The sequence below is a fragment of the Pygoscelis adeliae genome, unplaced genomic scaffold (assembly GCF_000699105.1).
Source record: "Pygoscelis adeliae isolate BGI_AS28 unplaced genomic scaffold, ASM69910v1 Scaffold144, whole genome shotgun sequence".
Classification (NCBI taxonomy): Eukaryota; Metazoa; Chordata; class Aves; order Sphenisciformes; family Spheniscidae; genus Pygoscelis; species Pygoscelis adeliae.
In genome coordinates this window covers 28286-42366 of record NW_008824551.1, presented here as the reverse complement: position 1 = coordinate 42366, position 14081 = coordinate 28286, and the positions used below count along the sequence as shown (strand labels likewise).

At 47.8% G+C, this 14081-nt stretch overlaps 1 protein-coding gene across 1 annotated transcript; it reads right to left on the bottom strand.

The window, feature by feature from the left end:
- Positions 1–1688: 1688 nt before the first annotated feature.
- LOC103915145 (serine/threonine-protein kinase SBK2-like) lies at positions 1689–13565 on the bottom strand. The gene is given in 5 exon segments (XM_009321908.1): positions 1689–3950; positions 3952–4397; positions 4651–4853; positions 5608–5803; positions 13495–13565. Coding segments are annotated over 4 exon segments (954 nt in total). The 5' UTR covers positions 5795–5803; positions 13495–13565; the 3' UTR covers positions 1689–3832.
- Between the last annotated feature and the right edge of the window lie 516 nt (positions 13566–14081).

Genomic DNA, 14081 nt, shown 5'->3' with positions numbered 1-14081 from the left:
AGGCTGAACAGTCCCAGCTCTCTCAGCCTCTCCTCATATGACAGTTTCTTTCAGTAGGCAAGAACCCTCACTACTGCAATGTTGTGGCTTACTTGAATGTGTTTGGCTCCAGCCTCTCGTGGTTGCCCTTGGACCTTTCTCAAACTAAAATAGGTCATTAGTAGTAAGTATTTTCTTCCCAGTATTCTATACCAAAAACAAATGACTGTTCAGTCTTCCTGTTTTAGATAGTTCAGCTCATTACATTCTTTAAGAAGACTTTCTTACAGCTTTAAAGCACAGCTCCACCATGGTTCTCTTCTGAGCCGCCACCAGCTTTCCAGCTTGCCTGTAAATGTGGCGCCATCCCCAGGATTGTCCTGTGAGGCATCAAACACTGATCACTCACCCTTTTTTCCCACACTCCTATTTAGTCTTGTCAGCTGCCTCTGCCGGAGGTTTGACCACCCTGAGTGTATGCCCCTCTTTAGCCACACAAGGTGTCCATTAGCCTTTTTTGACAAAATAACACAATGAGAACTCATGCGATCTTGTGTATCCTCTGTGACTTGCAAAGTTTCTTCAGGGGTCCTTCTGTGAGGATGGTTTTTATTCCTACGTGTTCCTACCTGAATACATTTCTCCTGCCTGTAAGAAAATGTATTTTGCTTGAATACACCCAACTTACTTACAAGTTATCCAGATCTCTCTGAGTGGCCTGTTCCTCTTGCTGTTTATCACCCTATTCGTGTTTGTGTCATCTGCAGGGTTTTACCTGCAATGGTTTTGTATTTACCTTCAAATCATGGATGGAAATGTTGACCAGTTTTCATTCCCAACTGACAATTATTTTTTCTGTCCATTGAAAGTTTTCAATTCACTTAATGTATGCTTTATTGACTTTGCATAGTACATCTTCTTAATCAATACAACATACTGTAATTTTCTTTATATCAATAGGTCATGCCTCACAAAAATTGTGCACCATAACACTATGAATTTACTTTAGCAAACACAACTTTATTATCAAATAGAATGCTAAAAGTGTCACATTCCAAAAAGCCACATTTCTGTTCTATAATTCTCTATTAGCAATCATCTGTATCATATTTTCCATTATTTCTCACTGGATAGTTGTCAGCTACCTGGCCTATAGATCCATTGGTCTTAGGGCTTCTCCACTTTAAATACAGGAGCTGTGTTGGTACCTTAACACTCTGTCCTGGTTTCGGCAGGGATAGAGTTAATTTCCTTCCTAGTAGCTGGTACAGTGCTGGGTTTTGGATTTAGGAGGAGAACAAAGTTGATAACACACCGATGTTTTAGTTGTTGCTGAGCAGTGCTTACACTAGTCAAGGACTTTTTCCCGTGCTCTACCGACTGAGAAGGCTGGAGGTGCACAAGAAGCTGGGAGGGGGCACAGCCAAACTGGCCAAAGGGACATTCCATACCATGTGACGTCATGCTCAGTACATAAACTGGGGAAAGCTGGCCGGGGGGGGCCGCTGCTCGGGGACTGGCTGGGCATCGGTCGGTGGGTGGTGAGCAATTGCATTGTGCATCACTTGCTTTGTGTATTATTATTATTATTATTACATTATTATTATTATTTTATTTCAATTATTAAACTGTTTTTATCTCAACCCACGAGTTTTTCTCACTTGTGGTTTTCCAATTCTCTCCCCCATCCCACCGGGCGGGGGGGAGGAGTGAGCCAGCGGCTGTGTGGTGCTCAGTTGCTGACTGAGGTTAAACCACAATACACTCCTCTGCTATTCCTACAGTAACCAGAGAGTAATTAAAGCCAAATCTCAGCAGGCCAAAGTTGAGCAGCATTTATTACGTTTTTGGATAATGAAAGATTCTAAGAGATGGGAGAGGACAGAAGAAAACTATCTTGAACAGGGTGAGCACGATGCTGGTCGATAAGGTAGGTTGGGGAGTTGGAAGGAAGACACAAGGGATAAGCGATGTAGGGAGCAGGAAAAGTACAAAAGAGTAGTATGGAGGTGATGTTGCTGAGAGAGGAATGAGCGAAAGGTGCTTACCAGGTGATGGGTAGTAGAAAGGGAATTGTTAGCGGCAAAGGTAAGTAATGATAAAATGCCAGTGGGTGAGAAGAAGCTGGAAAAAGAGAGCTGGAGGTTGAGGAAATACAGGAGAGTGTGTGCAGGAAAGGATCTGAGGTGAAAGAAAAGCTGGGATGCTAGAAAGTATGGTTCTGGAACAGTGCATTTTTAGAAGTTACGAAGCCACTGAGAATGGAAACTGAGCTGGGAATGTTTCCAGCAATAGGACCAGGCTAAGAGCTGGAAGGGATTACCAACAGCATAATCCTGGAGACTGGAAAGAGGTAGCAAAGTAAGAAGAGCTTCTAACCTCTAATTCTCTCCTTGCTACCTCTTTCCAGGATTAAAATGTGCACCTAGAAGGACATTGGGGGATTAGGAGAGGTGGGTTGCTGGGGAAGGGTTAAAGTGGTGATAGGAAATGGGAGAAGAAAGGTCTTCTAGAGGGGTAACCAGGCATCTAAAAGAGCGTGAAGGACATTCTCTTAGGACCTGAAGGCAGTAAAAGGGAGGAGGTGTGCTTGGGCTGGTGTTGGATAGTCTTGGAAATGGTTCCTTGAGACTGAAGGATTCAGGAGAATAGGAGCAGGGAAGAAGTGGTAGTGGAGGCTTGTACAGAGAATGGCTGGCTCTATGAGGAAGGAGCAGTCAGTCTGGAGGAGGATGAATGAGAGCAAGGCAATGGTGTAAGACTGCTGGGAGGTATCACTAGGGGAATTTTGCTGGGGTTATTCATATGGATAAACTCATGCAACCTGTGGTTACAGCTACTCTGTTAGCCTTTCTCAGTGACGCCCAGGCCAACCACCCTCACAGTGCTACTGTCTTCTCAGTTGAATCATACATGTGGACATTCGTGGCAGTGAGCTCACCTTTCCACTTGCACCTGAGTCACTCGAGGAGGGAGAGGGATGAATTGTGCTTCAGCAGGGCTGTCAGTGTTTGCAGAAGGCCATTTTCCTGAGTGACAGGAACTAGAGGGGGACACTTGTGCAAACTGACACTGAGACTCCTGCTGCTAACAACCGTCCGTGCAGAAGAGCCCATCTGTCACCTGGTCCTGAACACAAGGAAACGGGAAGAAATGCATGGCAGCGGGCAGGTTCAATGTGCGATTCCCTGTGGCTTTCTCCAACACTCCACCTCCATGGCTTCCACCACCTTCTCAACGCCATCATCAGTCCCCAGCTACCATCCGCAGCCACATGCTGAGGGGTCCCCAGCACCTCCACCCCACCAGCCTGAAGCCACCTTTCAAGGGTCCTGATGGAGGCCCAGGCAGCATCATCCAGGGGTGGCCCCTGCCTTGTGCAGGTTGTCCTGAGATGGCTGCAGGCTCTGTCATGCCCCCACTCTCCCACAGCAAGCGGGCCCCCACAGGCATTTTATTATGAGGGGAAAAGAGCCACATACGGAAACACAAAATTATGTATTTTGCTCTATTTCGAGACAAGGCAGGTGCTGCAGCCCCTAGAAAATGCCCTGGATTCCCTGTGGCCAGGAAGCAAGTGGGTGCTTCACATGTGGACAGTCGTTTCCAAGAGAAAGAAGATGTTTTCAAGCCCCAAGGAAACACAAGGAGGTAGCACTGGGCAGCACTGAGCCATGGGGTGAGGACCATCAGCTGGGGAAGGAGCCTGGGTCCGTGGTGGCAGGGACAGTGCTGCAGAGAAGTTGCTCTCTGGGTCACCATGGCCTCTCACACCTGGGCCACCGTGTTGCCCTGGACCCCGAATCCTTTGCAGGGTGAGACCCGCCTTCCCTCCCTGCATGGGGAGCGGGCTCTAGGGCTTCACCACAGCCTCCTCACTGCACCTGTCCTCCAGCCGCCAAGGGCAATCGACGTAGCGCAGCGCCCCGCTGACAGGGCCACGCTTGGAGGGATCTAGGGCCAGCAGGCTACATCGGGGGGGCCTCAGCCGTCGGGCGTTTCCAGTGGCGGGGCAGGTCCTCCTCCAGGCCCGTCTCCTGCCACAGCATGAAGTCCTCAAAGAAAGGGTCATCTGGCAGGCTCTGCTCCCAGGGGAAGTAGCCAGTCAGCAGGCAGAAAAGCAGCACACCGAAAGCCCAGGCATCCAAGCTGGTGTCGATGGGCACTCCTTGGGCATCAGCGGTGTTGCTTAGCTCGGGGGCTGTGTAGGGGATTACCCCAGCCACCAGCTTGAGCTTGGTACCCTTGGGCCGCGTAAGCCCGAAGTCAGTCAACTTGATGCGCCGACACTCGGGATCGAAAAGCAGCACGTTCTCAGGCTTGACATCACGGTACACGAGCCCTCGGCTGTGGATGAACTCCAGCGCGCTCACGAGCTGCTTGGCACACTGCTTAGCGGCTGGCTCAGGGATCCCGTCCTGCACAGGGAGAGAGACAGGCGGTATGGCACACGCAGGGCACCTTGGCAGCCCTGCCAGCTGGGCTCTCACCTGTGTGCTCTGCACTGGGGAAGACCTTTGTGTTTCTGGTCTTGCAAGCCTAAAGCTGCTTCAATGCTGTAGACCCCAGAGAGACTCACAGCCCATTGCCTTTATCTCCCTTCCTCTGACCCAGCCAGCCTGCACAGGGGCCAAACAGTCCCAATCCCCATAGCCTTGTAGCAGCACTCACCCGGGGCTTGATGATAGAGATGAGGTCTTTGTGCAGTGCTGGTTCGTAGAGGAAGCCATAGTACTGGCTGGACTCGATGGCAATTCCAAACATGCCGATGATGGCAGGGTGGGTGGCGAGGGACAGTGCCACGCAATACTCATACAGGAAGGTGTGCAGCTTGGTACTGGCTTTGGGTAGCAGCTTGAGAGCCATAGGAGTCCCTGGGGATGGGGAGAGTGGGTTAGACTCCCCTGAAAGTCACTCACACCAAGGCCAGACAGAGAGGGCACAGAGCAGCCATGGGTCCGGACACTCACAGCCACAGGGAGGTCTCTGGCCCAAAGCTTTGTGTGAATATATCCTGTGGACACCAGATCTGAGAGCAGGCACTGCCGCTGGTGTGAGTTTTGAGCCAGTCAGTGCATGCACAGGAGCACTGGGCAGAACAAGGCTACATGGGCCCATCAGTCTGAGCTGGGACTACTGGGGAAGAGTAGTGTCAGGGCCCTGTGGGTACTCATAGGCCTTAATGGCCTTGGCCAACCCCACCTGGGACCTCCACTCACAGCCTCTGTCCATGGGCCTTAGGGCACCATTTAAGCTCAGGCTTGGGACTTCACTCCCTGCCTGAGCTGTGTGGTGGGAGTGCTCGTTTCCAACTATACATCCATGCCGGTGCCTAGCCATGAACCCTATTGATCCTGACTTGTAGACTGACTTCCCGGCTTGACCTTGGACCTGCCTCATCGCTATAACCTTGCCTGATATTCTGGCCTGCCCCCTGGCATCACCTGCTCCCTGGCTGGGTGCAATGGGATGGTCCCTGGCTGAGGAGGTCCCTGTCCTGCCAGCCTCCCGGGGAACCCCCCACCATGCCTGGTGCCTGACCCCAAGGACCCACCAGCCCACCCAGCGCCCTGGCAAGTGGAGAGGAGGCAAGGCACAGTAGCTCATAAGGTGCAGTCAGTTCCTTACCTCTCTGCCTGTGGGTCACTAGCATCACGTGGCCATACTTGCCCCTGCCCAGCTCCCGAATAACCTCATAGTGCTCTGCCACCTCGGTGCGCACCAGGCTCTGAGCTGTGATCTCCAGGAGCTCATCTAACACGGTTGGTGCCGCTGTCCCTGCCGCTGCCACAGCTGCAGCTGAGCTCTCGGCCATTGCTGAGTGCTGCAGAAACACCACAGCCCGAGTCAGGAACATCACAACATGCACAGAGAAAACCAGCTCGGACACGCCATGCAAACCATGCCATGGCAGGGGATATTTCTGCCACTTGGAGCTTGAGCACTCTTGCAGCTGTGCTAGAGTTGAGCTTGTGCTTTTATACAGTACACCTCTGGGCAAAACCGCTCATCATATAAAAGGTCCTGTATTGAAGGGAACTTCCTTCAGCCCTTTAATCCTTTCCAGCCTCCAGATAGATGCTTGACTCTAATTGTAGTCCCTGGGGCCTCTCATTTCAAAGACCTGGATCACCTTTCTGTGTCAGCTGTACTAATGCTTGGCCTTCCAGGCCTCCTCTTATTCTAGTCTCCAAGGTGTTAGGCAACAAGCAAAACATTAACAGAGTCCCAGGTTATCAAGTGTGACCCAGTCCTCTTGCTCTCCTTAGCCTACTGCAGCAAGACCATGTCTCTCTACTCAGAAACCCACCCCTACTGCTCATTGAAGAAAGTCCTTGAGGTAGCAGCGGAGACAGACTTGCCCCTTAGGCAGAGGCACAGCTAGCCCATGACAAAAAAGGGATTACTAGTCAGAGGCAGTGTGCTCCGAGCAAGCAAAAGGGAGCTCAGTACCTCACACGCCTGATGATATTTCTCACCCAAAGTCACTCATCTGTGCAGCCAAGAAACTTAGGCAGGAAGGAAGCTTGGACATCAATGGCATTTTGAGCTACAGCCAGCTACTTCAGACCCATTTCAGAGAAATGCTTTTTCAGTCCCCCCAGCCAGCTACAAGGCAGCATTTTAAGGCACCTGTGGCAGCACTCTCCCCCTGACTACCTCCCTGTGCTCTGAACACAGGCACCCTGGGCCTGGGAGCCCCTCCTGGCTCTGGAGCAAGGTCACAGAACCAGAATCACAAGATGGTCGAGGTCAGAAGGCACCTCTGGAGATCACCTAGTGCAACCTCCTGCTCAATGAAGATTAACTAGAGCAGGTTGCTCAGGACTGTGTCTACTCCAGTTTTGAATATTTCCAAGGATGAAGACTCCACAACTGCTCTGTGCAACTTGTTCCAGTGTTTGATCACCTTTATGGTAAAAAAGTTTTTTCTTATTCTTAAATAGAAATTCTGTGTTTCAGGCCCACTGCCTCTTGTCCTGTCACTCAATATCACTAAGATGACCCTGGCTGTCATTTTTTTTACAGGTATTTATACACACCGATAAGATGATCCCCTCGAGCCTTCTCCTCTTGAGGCTAAACAAGTCCCAGCTCTCTTAGCCTCTCCTCGTATGAGAGATGCTCCAATACCTTAATCATCTTCACGGACTGGATTCGTTCCAGTATGTCCACATCTCTCTTCTGCTGAGGAGCCCAGAACTGGACCCACTACTCCAGATGTGGCCTCACTAGTGCTGAGTACAGAGGAAGGACCTCCCTCGACCTGCCTAATGCAGCCTAGGATGCAACCCAGGAGCCTGAGGGCTGCAGCATTCTTGGATGTGTCTTAAACAGTGTGCAGTGAGACAGAGCTCTGGGGTAAAACCAGTGGCTCACCTCTGCACCTACAAACTCAGGATCTCTTCCCATGAAACACTCTGACTCACATGATGCCTTTCGGGGGGAGGGAATAGGACCTCATGTTGCTAAAAAGGAAGATGGCATCCTGGGAATATGAGTGGGAGCGGAAAGAATGAAGCCTTTCCCCTTAGTTTTTACATTGCTCTATCTGTGACCAGAGCTTATCACAGTTCCTTCAACTTCCAGACCCCAATGCTGCTAAATCTGGTCATTCTTAAGAATCCAGTAATGTAGCAACAGAATTATTTAAACCGAGGAAAACTACAAAAAGGCTGGATTTGAACAGGAGACTGGGACTGCTTGTGGGAGAGCTCCCCTTCTTTTCCCTTCCCTTCTCTCCTAGACTGCATTGCTAACCCTTACCCAGTTCAGAAGTACCAAGTAATTGGCCCTACTTTTCTGCAAAGGCTTTGGCTTGGTGAGAGCTAACAGCAGTCACAGTTAATACAGTCCGTAGGGAGTTCAACAATGAACACGTGCGTGCATGGGAGGGGATTAATGGAAGGCTGGGGAGAAATTCACAGGGAAAGATGGTCTGGAAAATATTTTAGAGATTTTGCTTTGATGTCCTCCTGTTTGCTGCCCAGCCGGCACAGCTTGCGAAATTCCACACAGCAAGGGCATCGCAGAACCCGCAAACAGACCCACTCTGCCACTGACATTTCCAAACTGGTGTTGCCACATTTAGGTGTTAAAACAGATAGCCGAAAAAGCCTTTTAAAGAGTCCTAGCTAGGAATATAGAGAAAAAACTTGAAATGTAATAGACCTTTGAAAGACATAGACCTCCCCTTGATATTAGATAGGCTAAAGCCACACTAAATAGGGAGTGGAACAACAGGAGAGATGTCTGCTTCTCTTGTGTAGAACACATTAGATTTATAGTTGTGAAAAAAATATCAAAAAATCTCTTCCATAAGATAGTGTTTCTCCTACATCAAATTCATGGTCATATACAAGTTCTTGTCAGCAAATGGTTCATCACCTTCTCAGGTAACTTAATTTCTCAAACTTGAGTTAGATAAATTTTTTTCCCTTGTAGGCTGGCCACCTGTTAGTGCTATCTAACCCAAAGGTTAGAATCTTCTCACTGCATCCACTTAATGTATTATTCAATAATGATATAATTTTCAAATATCTATTCATTAATCTGTTTTTATTTGTATTGAATTATTTATTATATGATTCATATTTTTTATTGATTCAATATTCTATTTTTTATATGATTCATTACTTCTCTCCTATTTACTGTGTGAAAACTTGCTTTTGTGAATGGGATGATATGCTTCTCTATATATTCTTGGTTCTCACTCCAGCTTTGGGATTCAAAACATTTCGGTCCATAAGCTTTTGCAATAAAAAAAATCCAAAAAACTCTTGTGTCCTTCCACTCCACATTTCAAGTGGACTGCAATATAGGTGGCAAGGATCCTTACTTCCATGCATGGCCCCACTGACATGGGAAGGCAGATTGTTTGGGTACAGAGTAGAGCATCAAAGTGAAATAGCCAGCTTGGAAAAATAGATCAGCCAGAGGATACAGGTAGAGTGTCTTGCAGGACAGTGACAATCCTGTGGGACTGATCAGGGCTCCATATGAAGGAAGCCCCAGCTGCAGACACCCCAGAACAGTTTGCAGGCTTTGGCCCTTGCTGCCCTTGAGGAAATTGGTTACAGGACACAGTCCATACTTCAGGAAATAGCCAAAGTTGTGAGGTCTTTCTCTGAGATACCACTGCCATTAGCTAGGAAGCTAAGTGAGGGCCAAATTTGGGTCACCACTGAGTAGAGTGTGCCTGGGTGCTCTGCACCTACCTCTGTTACCTTCTAGAGTGCCATTTGTCCTTTGCAGATTGACAAGCACTCTGCTGGGGAGGAGGCCACCAGGGCCCTGGCCAGGATGCACTCACCATTTGGCTGTGCTGTATTGAAGGCAGCAGGCAGGGTCCTTTTCAAAACTGTTCTTTCCTCCTCCTTCCTGTGCTTCATCCCTGCTAGAGGTCCTGTTTCCAGGTTGTCAACATGTGAGAAACCCTAATTCCCTAAAAGAGTCTCTAATTACAGCAGCAAGAAATTCACATCCTTTCCACCATCGGGAGATGCTTCCCAACTTCCTGAGGAGCTGAGAAGGAGCTAGCCTGTGGAGATATAGTGTCTTGGTCTAGGTAATGTTATTCTGGTTCTTCAGCCAAAATGATCAGTAAATTTGGTCCAGAAAAGCACTTCATCATACACGTCGAGACCCAAAGACAGTGTAATCTCTGTACAACAGAGATGGTGCTATCACAACAGAATCAGAGGTGTTTAGGCTGGAAGGGACCTCTTGAGATCATCTAATCCAATTCCCCTGCTCAAGCAGCGGCAGCTGAAGCAGGTTATCTAGGCAGGTGTCCAGTCAGGTTTTTAATATCTCCAGAGATGGAGACTCCACAACCTCTCTGGGCAACATATCATGTTGTTTGACTACTCTCACAGTAAAAAAAAAACCAACCACCCCCCCCGAAAAAAGGTGTTTTCTTGTGTTTAGATGGAATTCCTTGTGTTTTAATTCGTGCATATTGCCTCTTGTCCTGTCAATGAGCACTACTGAGAAGAGTCTGGCTCCCTTTTCCTCATTCCCTCTCATCAGGTATTTATATACATCAATAAGATCCCCTCTGAGCCTTCTCTTTTCCAAGCTGAAGAGTTTCAGCTGTCTCAGCCTCTCCTCATATCAAAGATGCTCCATTAAAAATGGCCTTGAGCATATGGCATGTAGGGTCCATTGTCTTGTCTGACCTTCTACAGAGCTTTAACCCAAACCAAATAACCAATAACATTTGGGGCACCTCTTAAAAAAAGTCATGCAGGCTTGATCCAAAGACAAACTTTGCTCAAAAAAAGTCACTATAAAAGCCAGTGTTAACATTCTCGCTGTTACGTATTTATATGATATCCTAATCCGAATTTACCTAACCTGCTGCTGAAGTTTCTCAGCTAGAGAAAAGGGTTTTTTAGTGCCTGTTATATTTCTCCTGACTCTTGCAGGGTTTATATGCACTGTGGTCGGAGGTATGACCACAGCCTATGAGAACATGTCTTAAACTACTTAGATTGAGTAAAACTAGCAGGGTAACAGCCTGAAACTCAGGCTATGTATTTAACCAACGCTTTACTTAGGCTTCACAAACCATCTGGCACACTGTGCTTCTGTAGTGCCCATATCAGTTAGTTTAAAAACAGATAGGATGCTTCCAGAAATTGTAGTCACATTTTGAATTTTGAATAAACATCTCCATGCTCTCTGGATGGAGATCAAGACACCTCTCAGTCTTCTTACCGGTTAAATACCTTCAAACAACCTTCTGTCCCGTTCTCAAACTGAGGCCTTTTGTCCAGCTCTCAGATCTGTTTTATGGCTCTTTTCTGAAGCCTCACCATTTTTTCTCCCCCCCATGCTAAACCACCAACTGCTCCTGAGGGAATGTCTCCTGCAACACATTCAGCCAGAATTACCCTCTGCCTTATGCTGTGGCCCCAAGATCTCTTTTTGCAGGAACACCACACTGAGAAGCTGCACTACCTTATACATCCATTATGAGTCCAGAGTTTTTCCAAATTACTGGGGTTTTTTGGGGAAAAACTCCACCTCCTCTCCACATCCCTTCCTGGGTGTTGCCTGCCTTGTTTCTACCTGAATACTTTTGCACCACCTTTAGTAAAGCACATTTTACTCAAATGGACTTAGCGTATCAAGTAATTCAGCTCACTTGGTGTCTCTGTTGTTATCAAAACACTGTGTTCATTTCTGTCTAGGGGCTGTGTAAGGACCCTACCTGTGGGGGTTTGCTATCAGCCTCTAAATTGCTGGTGGGAGTTTGGAGCAGTTCTCAGCCTGGTATTGGTTCGGACAGCACCTGCCAGAAACGTCCCATTCACTGATCGTTCCCTGAAAGCTATCTGTACAAATTCATCCTGGCATTGGTCAAAATCAGTAAGCCACATATTTTTAATGGATTTTAAAATAAGCCCAGTATAGTGGAAATTATTGGTGTCCTCGCCCTATACAATTAATTTTGTTAAAACCTGACTCTGTTATAATACTTTTGCCTTTGTCAATGATCTAGGAGAAAGCACTGAAATCATCCAGGAAACGTTTGCAACTGACAGAAAATGTGTTTGGGTAGATAATGCATTGCTTGATAAAACTAGTGCATGCACATATGCACATACAAAAGTGTTTCAAGTGACTAAAGAAGTCAGGAGTTTAGTCTGGCATTGAGTGACAGGAAAAAAAAAAAAGAAATGTCATGTGAATCAGACAAATCTAAGTTCTTCATGCTGCTTTGTAGATAAAATGGGCACTGTGTAAACTCAGAAAGGTAGATCTGGTATAGCCTCTCTTCCTTTGCAGGCCTTAATGTGTAGGATGATACAGAATTGCACTAGAAATAATCTACAGCGATATACATACACATCTTAATGATACAGATACAAGTCTAAGAGAATAACGGTACAAGGGTTACTGGTGTTGTAGGTTCCACTTTTGCATTCACTCTGCTGAAGAGAATGCCCAAAAAGCATCAGAGGCAGGAAACACCAGCAGTGAGAGGCAAACTAGCATTTTCCAGATGCTAAATTAAGAAAATAAGTTTCACTGTAAACAAAAAAATAGATATAGCCATTCAGCTTTAGATAGACTAAAATAGATTATAACAAAAGAAGATATCTGTTCTGAGACGATATGCCTCTTACAGTGAACTCTAGTTTCTGCAGAGGTTCCTACACACAGATGCCCTGAGACAGTCTGAAATTTAATCTCTGAAAATCAGCTGAGTTAGGAAAGCTGTATTTCTGAAGAGCTGGCCACCTGCTAATGACTTCTGCACTAGAACTGAGAATATCATGCACTAGTGGATTTTGTACTTTTATTAGAAATGTGTTCCTTCCATTTGCTCTGCTTTGCATTCTTCTTTATCTACTTTTTTATGATTTTTTTTGAATGTTAAAAATATACTGATGTGAAAGCCTGGTTTCTCTAGGGTAAATTTCCTGAACTCTTCTGGAGGCCAGCTGATGGGTCAACAGAATTAGCTATTGGATGTTTTCTATCTTTTTAACGGTATCGGTGAGACTGCAGTTCAGCAAGCTAGCGCTGGTGTCCACAGTTTGACAGAAAAAGGACCAGAGAAGAACCATGAGAATGACAACAGGGCTGATAATTACAGGGGAAACTTCCAGGGGAGCAGTCTTTTTAGCTTATCAAACAGATAGCAAAGAAGTGACTCCGTCATCTGTATGTACCTTTGTGGTTACTAGAATTTCACTAAAGAGGGCTCTCCCAATTAAGTAAAAGCATTATAATAAAACCAATAGCTGAAGCCGAAATGAGGCAATTTCAGACCTCAACTGCAGTGCAGATTTTGTGAAGAAGGATATTTGCCCCTAAAAATCTCATCAAACAGTATGGAAGAATATCCTTCCATCTCTGGAACTTTTAACTCAAGAACGGCGCTTTTTTTTCCCCTATCCACTCCAGCGCAAACCGTGTTTAATACAGGCAAGGGATCAGAATAGGTTATTGCAGTGGTTGTTTCTGGCCTTATTGCTGATAGATTTACGAGCTTCTCTCTAAAACTGGTCAGCAGGCTAGTGCTTAATCTCACTGCGGAGAACCACATGACTGTCCCCTTAGCAGAACTGTGTATTGCTCTTCTTGGGCAGAAACACCTAGCAGCCTCCCCGGAGAGAGCCCCGTAAGCCTCTCCCCCCAAGCAGTATACCGCAATCCCCGCGCAGCAGCCTCCTCAAACACAAATCGGCAGCAATCTCGCAGGGAGCAAGCCACATCACACCCTCCTCCCAACCAACCAGCCAGTATCGGGGCACCATCCCACTGGACACAACCGGACACAAAGCAACCTTTCGGGGCAAAGCCACCTAACGAGCTCACCATCAACCAGATGTGGGAAATGGGTGTGCTCCATGTTGTGCCGGCATGCTACGCCGGAGTCTCCAAAAGCGGTTTATGAGGGGTGGGTGCCCTTTTACATGCCTGTCTGGTCTCCTTCACCCTGCCATGGCTGCAACTTCTCTTCCCGCACTCCCTCCCCGTCTGTACCAAGCCTCTCACCTTCTCCAGCAGCGCAGCACTGACGGCCGGCCGTGGACTGCCTCGCTTCCCCTGCTGCAGCCTCTGGGCTGGGTTCAGCCTGTGCCGAGCAGCCGGAGGGGGCTGCCAGGCATTACGGGGCTAAGCGTGACGCTCCGCCCCTTCCCCATGGCTCTGGTCCTGGGGGCACACTGCCTCCCTGCTGAAGGTGACCTCTGGGAGAGAAGAAAAGAGGGGGAATGGAAGGAGGAAGGGGGAGGTGTTGCAGGGATTGGGGTGGGGTTGTTGTTTCTGCTCTAGCCATACCATCATAAGCCCCAGGGACCCTTTGGCAGACCCACCCTTTTCATCCCTTCCCTCCAGCTTGGGCTCTCATTACAGCTGAGGGAGCAAAGCAGCTCCCTGGTGCATGGTCCTTGATCTAGGTCTGTGCCAAGAAAGAGTACGGCCGTGATGGCAGGGCTCAGAATGACCGTGGGCTGCCAGCGCTTGCTCTTGGCCACCAAAGGGTCTGAAGACATGTCAGTCACAGTTGCCTGTGTCAGTGAGCACCGGAGACCAGGCACAAACCATAACTGTTTCAAGGTCCCTTCATGGGGCCCGGTGGG